General features: G+C 36.4%; 1 protein-coding gene across 3 annotated transcripts in view; it reads right to left on the bottom strand.

Moving 5' to 3' along the window:
- Positions 1-15,364: 15,364 nt before the first annotated feature.
- The window catches only part of P4HA1 (prolyl 4-hydroxylase subunit alpha 1), a 71,911-nt gene continuing 68,042 nt past the window's right edge, over positions 15,365-19,233 (bottom strand). For all 3 annotated transcript variants that reach the window (XM_031956525.1, XM_031956524.1, XM_031956526.1), the window contains exons 13-15: positions 18,458-18,526; positions 17,814-17,910; positions 15,365-16,459 (exon numbers count right to left, since the gene is read on the bottom strand). In XM_031956525.1, coding sequence (XP_031812385.1) covers positions 16,389-16,459; positions 17,814-17,910; positions 18,458-18,526 — 237 coding nt within the window. In that variant the 3' untranslated portion in view covers positions 15,365-16,388. The remainder of the gene's footprint in view (positions 16,460-17,813; positions 17,911-18,457; positions 18,527-19,233) is intronic.

Genomic DNA, 19,233 nt, shown 5'->3' with positions numbered 1-19,233 from the left:
AAAAGATATTTTTCAAAGAACATTTGGATCTGGAATAAGAAGGATTTAGATTCAAATCTCAGCTCCACTTGGTTAAACTTTCCTGACCCTCTTTCTTCATCTGTAAAGTGAGAGTGATAATATTAGCATCACCTACCTCACAATAACATTTACAAAGTGCCTACTCTACACCAGGTAATGTGGCAAGCATGGGAACAAACTCATAGCAACATTGACTAAGGGACCAGTATTTTTCTTTTGATTCCTATTTTTTGCACTTAATAGTATTTTTTCCAATTACATGTAAGGATAATTTTCAACATTCATCATTGTAAGACTTTGAGTTCCAAATTTTCCTCCCTCCCTTCCTTCCCTTATCCTTTCCCAAGACAGCAAACAATCAGCTTAAACATATTTCTATATTAATCTTGTTATAAAAGAAGAATAAGAACAAAAAGGAAAAATCATGAAAAACAAAAAGCAAATTTTTAAAAGCCTCATTTTTTTGTGAGGACCAAATAAATGTCATAGATGGAGTTTCCTATAAATAGTAAAGCATCAAATAATCATCAGTCATTATTGTTGTTACTGCTTTGTTATTATTGTTATTATTATTAATTCTGGATACCAGTTCCAGCCCACTCCTCTGAGCTACCTGTACTTGTTAGTTGAGCATTTCTAATTGACTGACCTACCAATTGATGCTCTTCTCCAGTGCTCTAGCCACTGTGCCATCTAGATGTCCCAATGCTGTTCTCTATACTAGCTCTTTATATATTTTTGAACCTAATTTCTTTAAAACTTCCATTTTTTACTCTTCACTTTTCCAACTCTGGGAACTTATATAAGGCTGATACTTCCTCTAAGACCTAGTATCAGACTGGTATCAAGGTCAGGTGTAGAGAGCCAGAAGTCTCTCCAGAGTTCCTGTCCTTTACAGTCAGGCATTTATGTATTCAATCATGATTAATGTCCCTTTTAGATGAATATCTGAAATACATCTTTGTCTATTGTAAGTTATTAGCAATATCTACACAGCTACAGATAAGGAAAAGGAAGGTTGTTGCCCTGAGATAGTCTTCTGGAAATACCTCTTGTTTTTCTCCCTGGCCTCAATTCTAACAATCCAATCCAAAATCTTTCCTCACAGCCAGCTTCCACGTCTAAAGCTTGGAAATTGGAAAACTGGATGATCATTTAACTCTGCAAAAATCATTGGAAAATCATGCTATGATATAAAATGCATCCTTTATAGAGGAGGAACTGAGAGTTTGGAAATCCATTTACCTGCTTAGAAAACTAGGCAATTTGTTGGCTTGGCAACCCAACTGCAATAAAAGGATTCAGAAATGTTAATGAGGCTGACTGGATGCAAAGCACACCTCTCATGCCATGAGACTTTCATGGGGGACGGCCAGCCATTAGATTATGAAAGAGAAATACTGATTCCTTAAGCTAAAGAATTTACTTTTGTAATGATGTTTGATAAAACAATTAAAATTAGAGTAATAGAAAAGTTTCATTAATGAAATTCAAAACACAATGAGAATCCAAGTGAACTTTGCCATTTCTTTCTAGTTCCATGTTTAACTTAAAAGCCCAGGAAACCAAATGCATACTCATTCAGTTAAGCTCTTGGGATCCCAATTCAGTCTCCATGAGGATATTTGGCACGACAACCTATGCCCTTAGCTAAGGGGACTGTGTTGTATAATGGATTTTTCAGTTCTCTGTGCCTCAGTTTCTTCATGTGTAAAATGAGTTGGTTTGACTCAGTGACTCCTAAGACCTCCTGGATTTAAACTTTTCAGTCCTGGGTGTTCCATAACACATTTTCATTAACAAAGAGCTTACTCTGCACCAGATGCCATGGCAATCATTGGGAGCACACTCACAGCAACATTGACTAAGGGACCGTTGATACCACCTAGTCTAGCCCTCACCTGAATCACAATTCTCTCTGAAAAAATGGCCATCTAGCCTTGCTCAAAGACCCCTGGTGAAGTTTGTTTAATTAAGTTCACTTACTGAAAAATTCATCAGTTTAAGAATGACCTGATAGGTGACTTTCCCCCCCTGGCATCTTGGGCAGATGTGCTCGTTTCATCCTAAGCTATCTGTGCAACTCACAATTTTCCCTAGTGGAAGGCTCCTGGAGCTCTAATCAGGTCCTTTGAATCCTAGGTTTGTTCTTTGGATACTGAAGAAGTACCTTGATTCTTCTCTTTTACTTCATATTTGGACATCATCACTAACATCATCCTTAGCACGCAAACATCCTGAGAAGTAAAGATGTTTACTCCTAGGTAAATATCTCTAAACCCAATAAACAATTTCTTTTTTTTAAAGGAAATGATTTCACTTCTTGTCATTATTAAAAGGAAAACTGGCTAGTAGTAACACTATAAATACACTTTGAAAAGACTTCCTTGAACTATCCAAATTTCATATAACCTTTATCAAATTGTTGCAGAAATTTAAAATGATGCTTGGAAGATTTGTTTTAAATCAAGATAGTGAGACATTTTTCTCTTTGTGGGTGCAATCCAGCCCCACTATTATGAAAATCAGTATTTTTAAAACTATAGTATTTCTAAATAGTAAGTTATTTTGAAAAGTAGGGAAAGAAGGAGTCCTACCAAATTCTTTTTATGACACAAATATAGTGCTGTTACCTAAACCAGGGAGGGTCAAAACAGAGAAAGAAAATCATAGACTAATTTGCCTAATGAATATTGAGGCAAAAATCTTAAATAAAACATTAGCAGAGATTACAGCAAGTTATCACTAGGATAATACACCATGTAGTAGGATTTATATGAGTAATGAAGGGCTGGTTCAATATTAGGAAAATTATTAGCATAATTGACTATATCAATAATCAAACTAACAGAAATCATATGATTATCTTAATAGATGCAAAAAAAGCATTTGACAAAATCCAATATCTATTCCTATTAAAATAAAAAAAATTCCTATAAAAAAGAGAAGGAATAAGTGGAAGTTTTTCTTAAAACGATCATTAGCATCTATCTAAAAGAACCAACAAGCATCATACATAATGGGGATAAACTAGAAGCATTCCCATTAAGACCAGGGGGGAAAAACAATCACCATTACTATTCAAGATTGTATTATCAATGTTAGCTTTAGCAATAAGAGAAGAAAAAGAAATTAAAGGAATTAGAGTAGATAATGAGGAAACTAAATTATCACTTTTTGCAGATGATATGATGGTATATTTAGAGATTCCTAGAGAATCAACTAAAAACTACTAGAGACATCTAACAACTTTATCAAAGTTGCAGGATACAAAATAGATCCACATAAATCATCAGCATTTTTATATGTTACCAACAAAGTTCAGCAACAAGAGACAGATAGAGGAATTCCATTTAAAATAGATAAGTATAAAATAGATATATAAAATATTTGGAAGTCTGCCTGCCAAGACAAGTCAGGAACTATATGAACACAATTACAAAACACTTTTCACACAAATAAAGTCAAAGTGCTCATGGGTAAGCTGAGCTAATATAATAAAAATGACAATTCTACCTGAATTAATCTATTTATTCAGTGTCATACCAATCAAACTGCCAAGAAATCACTTTACAGAGCTAGAAAAAATAACAACAAAGTTCATCAGGAAGAACAAAACATCAAAATTTTCAATGGAGTTAATGACAAAAAATGCAATTGAAAGTGGCTTAGCTGTACCAGATCTAAAACTATATTATAAAGCAGCAGTCATCAAAAACCACTTCATACTAGCTAAGAAATAGAGTAGTCTATCAGTATAATTGGTTTAGGTTTACAAAACACAATAGTCAATGGCTATAGTTATCTAGTTGATAAACCCCAAGATTCCAGCTTCTGGGATAAGAATTCACTATTTGACAAAAATTGCTGGGAAAATTGGAAAATAGTATGGCAGAAACTAGGCATTGGCCAACATCTAACACCCTTTACCAAGATAAGGTCAAAATGGGTTCATGATTTAGATATAAAGGATCATAACATAAGCAAATTGGGAGTTAAAAAGATAGTCTACCTGTCAGATCTGTGGAGGAGGAAGGAATTTGTAACCAAAGAAGAACTAGATATCATTATTGATCACAAAATAGAAAATTTTGATTATATTAAGTTTAAAAGCTTTTGTACAAACAAACTAAAAAGGTTTTGTACAAACAAAACTAATTCAGACAAGATCAGAAGGGAAGCAATAAATGGGGAAATCATTTTTACATTTAAGGGTTCTGATAAAGGCCTCATTTCTAAAACATGTAGAGAATTGAGTCAAATTTATAAGAATTCAAGCCATTCTCCAATTAATAAATGATCAAAGAATATGAACAGACAATTTTCAGATAAAGAAATTAAAACCATTTCTAGTCATATGAAAAAAAATGTTCTAAATCACTATTGATCAGAGAAATGTGAGTTAAGACAACTCTGAGGTACCATTACACACCTCTCAGATTGGCTAAGATGACAGGAAAAGATAATAAATGTTGAAGGGTTTGTGGGAAAACTGGGACACTAATGTATTGTTAGTGGAGTTGTGAATTTATACAACCATTCTGGAGAACAATTTGGAACTATGCCCAAAGAGCTATCAAACGGGGCATACCTTTTGATCCAGCAGTGTCTCTACTAAGTCTGTATTCCAAAGAGTTCTTAAAGGAGCACAAATGTGCAAAATGTTTGTAGCAGCCCTTTTTGTAGTAGCAAGAAAGTGGACACCACGTGGATGCCCATCAATTGGGGAATGGCTGAATATGATATGGCATATGAATGTTACGGAATATTATTGTTTTTCAAAAAACAATCAGCAGGATGGTTTCAGAAAGGCCTGGAGAGACTTCAATGAACTGATGCTAAGTGAAGTAAGCAGAACCGGGAGAACATTGTACAAGGCAACAACAAGATTATGTGATGATCAATTTTGATGAACGTGGCTCTTTTCAACAATGAGGTGATTCAGGTCAATTCCAATGATCCTGTGATAGAGAGAGTCATCTCACTCAGAGAGAGGACTGGGGGATTGAATGTGGATCACATTAGTTTTACTTTTTTATTGTTGTTTGCTTGCTTTTTGTTGTTTCCTCTTTTTTTCCTTTTTTATACGATTAATAAATGTGGAAATATGTATAGAAGAATTATACATGTTCAATATAGATTGGATTACTTGCTGCCTAGAGGAGGGGATGAAGGAAGGGAGGGAGAAAAATTTGAAACAAGGTTTTGCAAGGATGAATGTTGAAAATTATCTTTGATGTATTTTGAAAATAAAAAGCTATTATTTTTTTTAAACTGTGTTAACTCTGTAGAAACTGGGACATGAAGATTCATTATTTTCCAGAAAAGCTCCCAGGAAGTTTAAAAAAAAGCCACAGTCCAATACAAAAGCTCTAAGATGAAGGTCTTAGAAGACCCAAGAGGGGCAGTAACCAAAAGAGCAAGGAGGAATCTAGGTCAAGTCACCCCAGGCACCTAGATCCTGAGGTCATTCATTAGTGCTCTGTCCTAAGATGCTACAGAGAGTTCAAAAGATCCAGTACCTGAACTCTAAGACCTCTGACCTCTAAGGGTCCTAACTCCATATCACAAAGATCAGAGACAGATACTTACAGGGCCAAGAGTGAGATTAAGTCAGAATGAATACTCCCTCCAAAAGCACAGCAGAAGATGTCCCTGTAACAAAGCCCCAGTTCAGGAAACTAAAGCTAAAGAAATAGTAAATCAAAGAAGACTTCAACCATTATCAAGAATTATTGTATATCTAACTCCATAACAACTGCAACAACTCAAAGGGGAAAAATAGATTTTCTACAAGGACAACATAAATACCTAGAATAAATAAAACAAGAGTTTAAAAAAATAAAAAATCCAGAGGAAAGAATTGGAATAAATACTTTACAAGAAAAAAATGGTAAACTTTATCTAAATAAATGGATTCCCTGAAAACCAAACATATGAAATAGAAATCATTAATTCCAAGAAATATGAAAAACAAAAGAAGGAAGTGAAACAACTGATCTAAAAAATGTGTCAGAGAGATAACTTAAGAATTATTGGGCTTTCCAAAAACCTTAAAAATATCCTGAATACTGTATTTTAAGAACTCATTAATTAAAAAAAACCTGCCTCTATATCTTAGAACCCAGTGAAGAAGTAAAAAGATAGGGAAGGAATCTATCTCCTGAAAACATAATATAAAAACAAAAGAAAAAGGTCCAGGGATGTCATGGTCTAAATCCAGATCTCCTATGCCAAAGAAAATATAATGCAAGTATTCAGAAAGAAACAATTCAAGCATAGAGGAGCTACAATCAGGAGCACATTAGGGCTGGCAATTTCTACCATAAAATGGAGAAGATCCTGGAATACCATACTCCAAAGGCAAAAGAAATAGGCTTACAATCAAGAATAACTTATCCTGCAAAACTGGGTGTAATCTTACAAAAAGGAAAAAGGTCATTTATAGAAAAGTTGTTGTTTATTCATTTTTCAGTCATGTCCAACTCTTTGTGATTCCATTCGGGGTTTTCTTGGCAGAAATACTGACACGATCTGCTATTTCCTTCTCCACTCATTTTACAGATGAGGAAACTGAGGGAAACAGGGTTAAATGATTTTTCCCAGGGTTACACAGCTAATCAATGTCTGAGGCTGGATTTGAACTCAGGAAGATAAGTCCCCTTGACTCCAGGCCTGGAACTCTATGCACTATGGTACTACCTAGCTGCTCCTATTGAAGTAGAGGACTTTTGAATATTTCTGATTAGAAAAACAGCTGGGAAGGAACTTTTAAGATATATACAAAAAAATCCAAAGATACCTAAAGAGGCAAATTTATTGGAGCAACTGGAAAGGCAGCATGATAATATTCTAGTGAGGTGATGTGTCCTTTCAGGACCTTCATGGATTCAAAAACTATTGAGGGATTTTAATAAGAAAAACAGAGGAACACAGATTGTTCTGATTATCTTAAAAGAAGGCAAGAAAAAGGAAATTCAGTAATACAAAGACAGGTGTGGAATTGTTACCTTTAAAAATAGGGTATTCCTGGCTAAGAAATAGAGTTGCCGATCGAGGGAATAGATTAGGTTCACAAGACATAATAGTCAATGACTAATAATAATTGACTCACATCAAACACCCTATACTCAGATAAGGTCATTGGCTAAAATGACAGGAAAGGATAATGATAAATATTGAAAGGGATGTGGGAAAACTGGGACACTAATACATTCATTGGTAAGGGATGTGGGAAAACTGGGACACTAATACATTCATTGGTGGAGTTGTGAACTGATCCAAACATTCTAGAATGAAACTCGGAACTATGCCCAAAGAGTTATCAAACTGTGCCAGACTTTTTGGTCTGTTTCTACTGGGCTTATATCCCAAAGAGAGCTTAAAGGAGGGAAAGGGACCCACATGTGCAAAAATGTTTGTGGCAGCCCTTTTTGTAGTGGTAAGAAACTGGAAACTGAATGGATGTCTATCAATTGAAGAATTGCTGAACAAGTTATGGGATATGAATGTTATGGAATATTATTGTTCTGTAAGAAATGACTAGCAGGATGATTTCAGAGAAGCCTAGAGAGACTTACACGAACTGATGCCGAGGGAAATGAGCAGAATCAAGGGAACATTGTACAAAGCAACAAGACTATTCAATGATCAATTCTGATGGACATAGCTGTCTTCAACAATGAAGTGATTTAGGGCCAGTTGGAACTGGCCATTGAAATGGTCTTGTGATGAAGAGAGCCATCTACATCCAGAGAGAGGACTGTGGGAACTGAATGTGGATCACAACATAATGTTTTAATTCTTTTTGTTGTTTGCTTGCAATTTGTTTTGTTTCTCTCTTTTTTCCCTTTTTGATCAGATTTTTCTTGTGCAGTAAGATAATTGTGGAAATATGAATACAAGGATTGCACGTGTTTAATAAATATTGGATTACTTGCCCTCTAGGGGAGGAGGTGGGGCAGGAAGGGAAAAAAATTGGAACATAAGGTTTTGTAAGGGTGATTGTTGAAAATTATCTATGCATATATTTTGAAAATAAAAAACTTTAATAAAAAAGTGAGGTGCTTGAGAAGAATGTACAAACATGAAGGAAGAGGTGGGGGAGCAGGCATCAGATGAATTCATCGACCAGACTAAGAAGGATTGAAAACATATAATCAAAACCATTTTGAAAGTAAAAGTCATTATATTTTTATTTTTATATTATTTCTTATACTTTTCCACAATTTATTATAAAGCAAGTGGTATGATACAAAAATTGATGCAATTGTCTTCATAGGTTTTCTCTATGTGTGTAAATCTTCTTGGTATTTTCATTGACTATTGTTACTGGTGTTTAAGTTCAGAATTTAAAAATCAGAGGAGGAAAGGAGAAAATTTTTTTAATGAAATGGGACTGAGTAGTTTCTAATACCTCTTCAAAGTTAAAATCCTATAATGCTATCACTTTTATTTGTGGTCCTTCCAAATGCCACTGGATTTTAAAATACAGCATTAGAGCCTAGATTTATTTAATGAGCTTGGAGAGCCCTAGCTGGCAGGCTGCTATAGAGCTCCATTCTCAGACAGTAATCGAGCCACAGTCTCAGACAGACACAGACAAGGTGCCCTCTTGTTCCTATGTCACCCTTGGCTGATTTGATGAAAAGGTCTTATATAAAAGAGCTCTGGGAGGCTTTATTCAGCTGATTGTAATTCAGCACCCTAGAAGATTCAAATTGCAAGAAGCTACTTGACATCACTAAGGTCATTTCTGTGCTCAAGGAGAAATTACACTAGGTACCTGCAAGTACTTGACCATGGTTTCTCCCTCTTCCTCCCTCTTAAGCTGAAAACCTAGGCTCATGTCTCCCCAAGGAAAAAAAATGGAGGCTTTTCACCAATTACTCCCTCTTCTATTCTCCCCTGCATCTCACGTTACATCATTCAGATATCGTCCCCACAATCATATAAATCCTCTAACCATCCCATCCCATCCCATCTACTCCAATTACTTATCCTTACTGTAATCCCCACTGTCTCATTAATTTTCAGTCTCTCTCTTGCTCCTGTTTCTCTTCTGCCTACAAGGATGCTCATTCCCCTCATCCTTATAAATATTTCACTTGATTCAATCATCCCTGACAGCTATCATCGTAGATCATTTGACAAGAGAGGTGTCTCCTCTGGCACAGCTGCCATCCGAGTGCCTGCCTTCATCACCCCATGTCTGCAATGGCCTTGGCTGTTCTCCCCGCCTCAAATCACTCCTAACTCCAGTCAGTTCTCTACTCACTCATCAAATTAATCTTCCTAATGCTCAGGTCTGACTGTGTCATCTCCTGACTTCAGAAATTCCAGTGGCTTTCTATTCTTCCAAGATCAAATGTAAAATTGTCCATTTGGCTTTTGAAATCTTTCACAAAATGATCCACAGAATGGAAAGCAATTTGGAACTATGTCCAGAGACTTATAAAACGGCATACCCTTTGATCCAGCAGTACCACACTGGGTCTGTATCCCAGAAAATCATAAAGGAGGGAAAAGAACCGACAAAAATTATTTGTGATGCCTCTTTTCATGGTGGCAAAGAACTGGAAAATAAGTAGATGCCCATCGATTGGGGAATGGCTGAATAAATTATGGCATATGAAAGTAATGGGATATTATTGTTCTATAAAAAATAATGGACAACCTGATTTTAGAAAGGCGTGGAAAGTTTTACACAAACTGATGCTGAGCAAAACCAGCAGAACCAAGAATACATTGTACATAATTACAGCAAGAATGTGCAATGATCAACTATGAAAGACTTGATTTTTCTCAGAGGTTCAGTAATCTAAGGCAATCCCAATAAATTTGGGATGAAAAATATCATCCACATCCAGAGAGAGAAATATGGAGGCTGAATACACATATTATGTACCCTTTTTTTGTTGTTTTCTTTTTCTCTCATGGTTTTTCCCTTTTGGTCTAATTTTTCTCTCCTAACATCATTCATAAGGAAATGTGTTTTTTAAAAAATTAGTTGGATAAGGAATCAATCAAACAAACCCTTCACAACCTGACCTCTTCTCACCTCTTGAGTGGGAGTCTTTACCCGCTACTTGTACACTCCAATTCTATCTGCAGTTTTTTGAACACAACATGTCATTATCCAACTTGGGGAGCTCTTTTACTGGTTTCCCTCTTCCTCATGCCAGAAATGCTTGCTCTGTCTCCTCATCTTTATCCTTTAGCTTCCTTTAAGACCCAACTGAAGTTCTATCTTTCTTGCAAAAGGTCTTTCAGTCTCCCCATAGCCAGTGCCTTCCTCATTTACATTGTATATATGGTTGTTGACATGTATTCCTGTCCATTAGAATGGGGGCTCCTTGAAAAGACCCCTTTTTTGCCTTTGTACCAACTTTCCAGTTGATGCAAAAGACTCCTCTTCACCCCCAACACATGCTATTGGAACCTTTCTGTGAAAGAGCTCATTACCTCACTGGTAACTTATTCTACCATTAAACACTTTCCTTGTTGGAAGATTCTCCTGGGTCTGAGAATTCCTGAGGAGATATGATTAAAGCATGAGCACACACACACATAAGGGAAAAAGAACAATTGAAATTCAAATTTAAATGAACTTCTGATTCACTTCCAGAAGGGAGTTCTCACAATCAGAGGTGTCAAACATGCGGCTCATCTCCCCTACAAATCTCCCTGGTGCTGCTGCAACCACAGTAAAATGTCATTAGGAAATATTTAACAACAACAACAACAAAAAAATTAACAAAAGTTAATGTTAATATGTGGCTTTCTAAGCCAGCACGTCCCATTGGCACTTTTGCCTAGTTTGGTGTCCTCTGTTTTATTTGACTCGACACTGCCAGTCTAGACCCTAAGACTCGTTGGAGGTGATGGTGGCAAGAAGTCTTTCAAGTCAACAAATATTGAGTGTGAGCTCTTACAGAGAGGATACAATGGATCGTGATGGTCACAGGATCGGGCTGGAAACCACCGGGAGAAAGAAATCCTGACAAAGGACTTGGAAGTTATGAGTTCTGGTCAGTTTTACGTAAGGGGCACGTTCTGTTGATGAGGAGAGGTCTGTTTGGCCACAGTGGAGTGTGGGATAAGCCGACAGAGGGACTTTGCCGGATCCTTTGAGAGATCTGTGATTTTATTCACAGGTGGAGACAATCCTACCGCCCCTTTCAATTTTTCAGTCTTGTTTGAATCTTATCCATTATGCTCCACAAAAGAGCCCCCTCAGAAGCTGAAAGTCTTCCTCTAGTTTTCTTAATAACGCAGGAAAGGAGCGGGCCATCTGTTGGCTCTTATTTCCAATACTTGAGTAGCTCAACATACAACACCATATGACAGATTTTTCCTTACTAAGTTTTAAGCCTCCCTTCCTTATATTCACATCAAAATCCTAATATCAGGGTTATACTTAATTCTTTAAAACTCATTATCCTAATTATGAAGTATTTCTGTGGTCATGATTTCCTAACATCCTGCTATCCAGAAAATAGAAATCAATAAAAATAAAACTAATGTATGGAAACAAATGAATTAGCCATCAGAGCCACAGAGCACTACCCCACCTCCAAATGAATTACATCTTTCAGGAGCTAGTCAAAGGCTGAAATGTCTCTTTTGTGAGGTACAATCCTATGACAAACCTGACAAATATGGCTTAAACTATGAATAGTTTGAGCATATTGAAAAGACAGAAGGTGATAACGTTGGATGTACTATTTCTTCTCTGAATAAGTGAGATGACTGGTAACTACTTAGGAGTGATAAAATCTGAAGGGTTGTCATTTTGTATTAGATTAATGCAAAAGATGAAAGTTCAAAAAATTCATGATATTCCAAAACTGGTGAGAAAGATACAATTTTAGTGATGTCTTGAGAATGAGATAAAGCCTATTTGTTAGCACAACAAGCAGGAACAAAGAAGCAATGCGACAAGTTTAAAATGAAAGTCATTTTTAGAATGTGAACGTGATAACTGTCAGTGTTCCTTGAGTGCAGAGACTATGTGTTGAGCTCTTGATCTCCTCTTCTACTACCTGTTATATTGCCTTGCACAGGGGACATTTTCTAAATATCAGTTGAATTTGCAAGACTAGTTCCTTAAGTTAATAAATAAATGTTTCCCTTTTCAAGAAGGTATTTAAGGAACAATTTATCTTGCTTTCTGATTTAGTATTGCTTCTAAAACAGAGACATGATTAAAAACATTGTTTTCTGCCTGGTCAAAGAAGATAGGTGGACCTCTGGTACCAACATAGATCTCCTTTCCTCTAGGTAGTATTTTTGACAGTGACTTTATGACTTGGTGGGACTATAGGGGAGGCGGTACACAAAAAAAAAAAAAAAAAAAAAAAATTAACGGCAGCCCAGCATAGTGGCATTTGAGTGCTGCTGACTAGCCTTAGTTTGCCTAAACCTTGGCTAGGTCATTAAGTTTTCCCAACCAATACTGGGTTTCCTCATTCATAAAATGGGGATAAGCTAGCCTCTGTGTTTTAAGGATCAAAAAAGAACATTATGTAAATAAAGCACTAGCTTTGGTATAGAAATTTAAGGTGGGATCTGCAGAGATGGAGGGAGCTAGAGTGGGAGGGGGAAAGGGCTGGACACAGAGGGTTGAGAAACAGTTTTCATCAATAAAGAAAAAATATTTTCCCTTGCAGTTCTTTTAGGAGAAAAAAAGACCTCTTTCTCTGCCTCCTCCTCCCGCTCTCTCTCTCTCACACACACACACACACACACACAGAAGCTAATACATTCAGCCTTGGAACAGATATACAAGCAAATAGAAACTCCTGCCCTTTATTATTTGGATCACAGCAAGGCTAACAGATAGGATGAAAATAAATATAACTGAGATTCCAAATGAACCCAAAGTATCCAGAAATCCTTTTTGACTAATGCTGTCTTCAAAGCATGTTTCATACAAATAAGGGTAGCTGCAAGTAGCCTTGATATCAGGACATGAACACATCGCTGTTACCATTCATCCTTACAGAGGGGATGTGATGATCACTCTATCACTCCCTCCCAGAATCAGAATGCTGAAAGAACAATGCTGGCTTCTTGGTAGTTACCGAAGAGTGGGCAGTATATACCCCTTTCTGGTCATTTTGTTGTTTCTCATTAGATAGAAGTTTCATTCCCAAATTTAACCAACAATTATAATTTTTTAAAAGAATTTGGCAATTATATTTCAATCTAATTGAGACTTTAATATGGTTTTAGGGACAAAACTCCTAAAATACATATTGATCACATCCTATCAAGAAATTCTCATATCAATGTATTTGAAACTTAATTACTCTATTAATAAAGCCCCACGATGCAATCTTTAACTACAACAGAATGTGGAGGACTTTTATTTTTATTTTTGCTCTACTTTTATTTTTTGAAAAATTAGGAAAGAAATCAAACAGTAAAGTCAATGACCTACCGTAAGTCACCAGTCATGTTTTACAGAAGGGGCCATTCACAGACAGAGCTCTAAATTCTGCAGTCTTTAAAACAGTTAAGAAAAGATAAGCAAAGAAAACTGCGTCTCTAGAGCAGGTGACTATGGAAGAAACAAGATGAGATGCATGTATATGAATAGTATGAAGGACCTATTTCATATGCTTTTGAAAGCTAGTTCTTTGAATAATTGCTCATCTTATTTGGCTTCTGATTATTCTACTTTTCTATGCTATCCCCTTAGAGCAGTTACTCTTATCTATACAAAGTAAATCAATATAAAAAAGGGAAACAAGATGCATCATTATGTTGTTTCCTAGTCTGAATTTGTAAGATTAAGATTTGTATTTATTTCATACTTTATATCCCTTTGTTTCTAATCTAGATTTCATCTAGATTACTAGTTCTCTCAGGGCAGGTTCCCTGTTTTATTTCTGAATTTCCCTTCAATTCCAGCACAGTGTTTTGGTCAAAATAAAAGTTGCCTTTTATTTTTAATATTTATTTGAATTCCTGTTGCTATGAAGTAGTAGTGCACATTATGGTGAGCCTTAGAGTAGGAGTTTGGAGTTTGGAGGAGGGAGGAAGCTACCACTTTGCCTAGGGGGAAGGGGGTAAATTGTCCAAGAGATAGACACAGAACAGGCCAAAGCTTGTTAATGCTGAGATCAAGTTCCTGAGTAGCCTCTAGTCTGGACAATATAGGGTTTCCACAGTCTTAATTTTTTTTAAATAAAAATATTCTGTCCATTATTTGATGAACAAATATAATGACCTAAGTTGAAGGTGGTAGTGCAAAATTTTCAGTCTGAGAATGATTTTAGAACATATTTTACCAATTGCCCCTGCTGTATTAAGATTTATAAAGTGGAGAGAAATATGACTTTTTACTGTGGTAAATTCTATTTGGATATTTCAGTTATAAATTCTTGAGCCCAATATGATATACTGAGCGGAAATACAATTGGCTTATAATATTTCCCCAAAATGTGGGGGAATCAAAGTCCCTGTAATTCGTGTGACTTGTTCAGAATTTACTCACTAAATGAAATGTTATACTTAATTCTCATTTTGTTTCTATTAAAATAAAAGGAAGAATGGAAGGAAGGGAGGGGGGAGGGAGAGAGGAAGGAAAGGAGGGATGGAATTCATTAAACTGATAAAGAAAGAACAAAAATGATAGCTACTTTTTTCAGAATGATCAACCATATTCTTCTCTGAATAATTATTGTTCAAAGAGTTGTTGAAGATTAAAAGTTCTAAAAATGGTATTAGATTAAGCTTGATCCTAATAGATTACCAATGCCACAAAAAGTCTGCATGAAATAGATTAGCTAGAAGAATATTTGTATGTGTTGCTGGAAAATTAGGATAAGACCTAATTAACATACTTCATTAGGTTCCTACAGTTTTATAATACAGGACAGGGATTGCATCTGTGATTTTATTAGTTAAAGAAACTTCCAAGTGTGGAAACCTCTCTCTACCAGTACACGCTGGCACCTTTTCTGTAACCTATAATTGTAGAAAACAATCTGGCACAGTACAGGATCATACACCACCATATTTTTAAAAATAGGGGGAAAAAAGCATTTGAGTACCATTACTATCATTATGCCTATAACCACGTTAAAGTAAGAAATCTTTCTGAAAACTCATTCAGGTTAAAATGTTACTAAGCCTTTGAAAACCTCCTAAAGGCATGACCATGTATTTTTTAAGATTAAGTTTCTGTTTGACAACTTGGCAGGATCAATGTGAAAGGAAGGCAAGAGCCTGCAGAAGTCACCCTGTATCCCAGACCATGGAATACCTACCACTAAGAGAGAGGCAAGCATCTGCTCTGAAATGTATTCAAACAAAAGAAACACACAGAACCAGCAATATTTAAAAAAAAAGATTTAAGATTATAAATAATAGGTCATTGTCACAAAACATTTCAGAATTGAAAAAGCAAACAATTTGGCTTTTCAGGAATAAAAAGCTTTCAATGCTTGTAATTTTACCTCATTACTTAAAGGTCTTTCTTGCACATTAACTTTCCAGTCTCCTAAGGCACACTTGTTGATTCAAAATGCTAATGTCACCATCCTGCTCTGGCAGGAATAACTGGCAAAGCATTAACACTAAGATGTGAGAAAAGCAGCAACTGTATGGTCACAATTATTCAAGAAGAGAGGAGAAACAACAACGTCTCGGGATTTTGGGGAAAGCCAATATCTAGGAGGTTATTTGGCAAAACTGCTAACATACTTTGGGTATCAACTGATCTGAGTCTTTAAGTCAAATGCACTTCTGAGGTGGATGACACAAGATGAAGATTAATGATGTGCCAAAAAAGGCAGGAAAGCTCACCACAGGCTGGCATATATATGGGTCAAACTGTACAGTGCACCAAGTGTAGAGCACAGCCATGTAACCCTGCCAGCTTTCAGGCAGACTCTCAGCACAAAAGGATGAAGGGGGTGGGATTGCTTAGGAAGATGATCTCCATGGCCAAAGAAGCTGCTCTTGAAAATCAGCTTGCCCATGCTTACCCACCATTCACAGATTGGGATAGTCATTTTTATACTTGGAGATCCACACACTAGATTTCTCTGAAAGTCAAGAAACTCCTCAGGATATATCCTATTACAGTCTTATTGCCTTCTTAGATGAGACCCTGATTTGGTGATGTCCCTTCTCATGATACCCTAAGGTTTTACATACAAAAACAGGTTTTGTTTTGTTTGTTTAAAAAGAAAAAAAAAGGGAGACTGTCCACAGATGAAACACGGGATGAGGTTCGAGACTGAATCTGTAGTGGAGTGTTGTTAGTCGATTGTAAACTGCTAAATTTGGAAAGTGTACTATGCAATACACATATTTAAAGGACAGGAAGAAGGGAGGGAATGGGGAAGTCTGCATCATTCCAACTCTGACAAGGTGCATGGTCTTCGGAATTCCTGTCCACGTTCGTGAATCCATTTATTGGATACTAGAAGAGAAAAAAAAAAAAAAGAGGTTATTTCTTCTTCATCTCTCTCTCGAGTCTTCCCAGATACCACATGCCTCATGTTCCTATGAAAAACAGCATGGGATAGTGGTAAGAACACCAGATTTGGAGGCTTTAGGTGCCCATTCCCATAGACACAGACCTCGATGCCTCGGAATGAGGCACGAGTTCTCTGAAAAACTGGACTAGAGCAAAGTTTTTAACTTTTGTGTGCAGTACCTGGTGAGGGCTACGAGCAACCCTCTTCTAAGAATCAATTTTTTCAATACATAAAATATCTAAGTTTACCAAAAAGAATCACACTGAAATTCAATGATAAAACTAGTCAAAAAAAATGAACAAAAGCTGATGTCCATAAGGTTGAGCCTCTGAAGGAGGGATTATTTCTGAGATTCCTCTAAATGACAAAATTTATTTTTATGAATTCTTCCCATTTATTTGACTTCTAAGAGGTAAATTATCAATAAAAACCCAATGTGAGCTAAAATTTAAGAAATCAAAATATGGTTAAGAATTTTTAAAATCTGATCTGCTAAGAATACAAAAGAAAACAGGTGGGGAAGAGAAGAAGGGGGAGAGAAGTTGCTAGATATTTTAACTTTTTTTTCATTTTCTGGTATTGGCTGCTTTTAAAAATGAAGCATTAAAGGCAATCACCCTAGGATTCCTATGAAACACAAATGAATCTAAGTTACATTTTCAGAAAACGGAGATTGTAGGACTAGAGTCAAAAGTCGCCCTGTATGAAAAGAAAAATCTTCAGAACTCAAGAGTCCTTGGCTATCTAGTTTTTTATTCATCCATTTACTTAATTGATCTATTTATCTATCTGCCTATTTATTTGTTTATAGGCAATACAAGTTTCTGCTTGATGCTACAGAACCGATTACCCACCATTATATTTTAAGCTATGAAGACTAAGCAAGATTAGGGCTTGGAGCCTACAGACACTACTAATAAATTCAGAAGTGACAGAAATTAAGTGCCACGTAAATATCTGATTTCCTCAATTCAATTTCTATGAAGTTTTTAAGCAACTGTTCTCTTTTTCTTCCTACGTGCCATCACTTTTTAAAGATAAGCTGTCTTTAAGGTGGTCTAATACGGAGGTCTGGCTTGAAACAACTCCCGTTTTGGACACAGCCTCAGTTCTGGGTGCCCGGTCCAGTTGGTCATGTCTCTTGTCCACAGCCTTCCTACTTCCCCCTTCCAAGAGGCAGAACAGGTACCAAATTGCTTTTGATAGGAGGAAGTTTCCAAATTATATTCAATTGTACTTTATTGTGTGGGGCAAAACTCCAAATTTTCAAAGGAATCCAGGAGATGAGATGCCTACCCCATTTGTTTCCAACTAGCACTGGACAGGCTGCATGTCTTGTACTGTAGTCGCCTTCTCCACTTGCAAATAGATTGTACCAGAACACTGCTGTCCCCTGAGAAATGGGAGGAAAAAAAACCAGCTCATCTTCAAATTGCACATAAACCAGGCTCTCCCTTCCCTTAACATCCTTCACATTCCTATAAAGGAGGATTCTTCTCAAGTAAAGCCTTTTCTGTCTCCCCCACTCCCTATGCCATATCCATGTCTTTGAGAGTAAACCCTTAGGATTTGGAAATCCTTAACTTTTAAGAAGTGAAAAAGATAAGACAGTGTGGCAGGATTACAATCTATACCAAGAAAGATGAAGTCACATCAAGAATACAATGAGCCAAAAATCTTCAGCTTTCTTTTTTTGTAGGGGGTGAGGGTCACCTACCACCCTGTGAGCCCCAAATGAGTCTCTCTGGGGTCCGAAAATTTAAAACACACTCTCAGTCTTCTCTTTCCCCACCCCACACCAGATACATACATACAACTGCACATTTCAGCAGGCAAGCCTTACAAAAATACACAATTGCAACTGAATTTTAAAAGCACAGCTCTTTAACTAGATCACAAATTTGAGAAGTGGTTCTTCTAGATTTAAAGGCAAAATTTACCTTCTTGGGCCAAACACTGGCTCCTACTTCAGGAAAGACAGTAGCTCCCCCTGCTGACACATCACTCATCTACAAAAGACACGCAAAAAAGGGATGATAGACTCTTCAAAGATTCTGCAGACACTGAAAGGCCATGGGCATCTAAAGGGACTTTGGAGGCTTCACCCAGAACCATCCATGCCAGCTTGGGGGGAGGAATAAGATGATGGGGACCAATTTCACCTCTCTAGCTTCTATCTTTAGAGAAAAGAGTGATAAACACAAGAGAGCATCTGGTTAATTAAATACTGAGACTACCAGATTTCATACATGGATTTTTAATATCTGGAATTTGTGACACTTGTGTTACACTCAGAGTATAACTTCACTGAAGATGCTATTATAATTCAAATGATATGAAATAAAGGATCTGTGTCTACTCAACTCTTGTGAAAATCTTAATTTAGGATGTTAAAAGTCAACTTGTTTTAGAAAAGACTAATGTAGCCAACTTAAAGGCAGCTAGGTGGTACAGTAGATAGAGACTGGTCTTGTAATCAGGAAGACCTGAGTTCAAATGCTGCCTCAGGCACACCCTTAGCTGTATGATCCTAGACGAGTCATTTCGTCTCTCAGCCTCAATTTCCTCCTCTGTAAAATGTGGATAGTGTAGGACTGTTGTGAGGATCAAATGGCATAATATATTCAAAGTGCTTTTTTTGTGAACCTAAAAGTACTATGTAAAATCTAATACTACTATTATCAATTATTAGGTACAAATACAAATTAGAGGCACA

Source organism: Sarcophilus harrisii, chromosome 2, assembly GCF_902635505.1.
Source record: "Sarcophilus harrisii chromosome 2, mSarHar1.11, whole genome shotgun sequence".
Classification (NCBI taxonomy): Eukaryota; Metazoa; Chordata; class Mammalia; order Dasyuromorphia; family Dasyuridae; genus Sarcophilus; species Sarcophilus harrisii.
The sequence above is the reverse complement of the archived record's forward strand: the minus strand, read 5'-3'. Positions and strand labels throughout refer to the sequence as shown.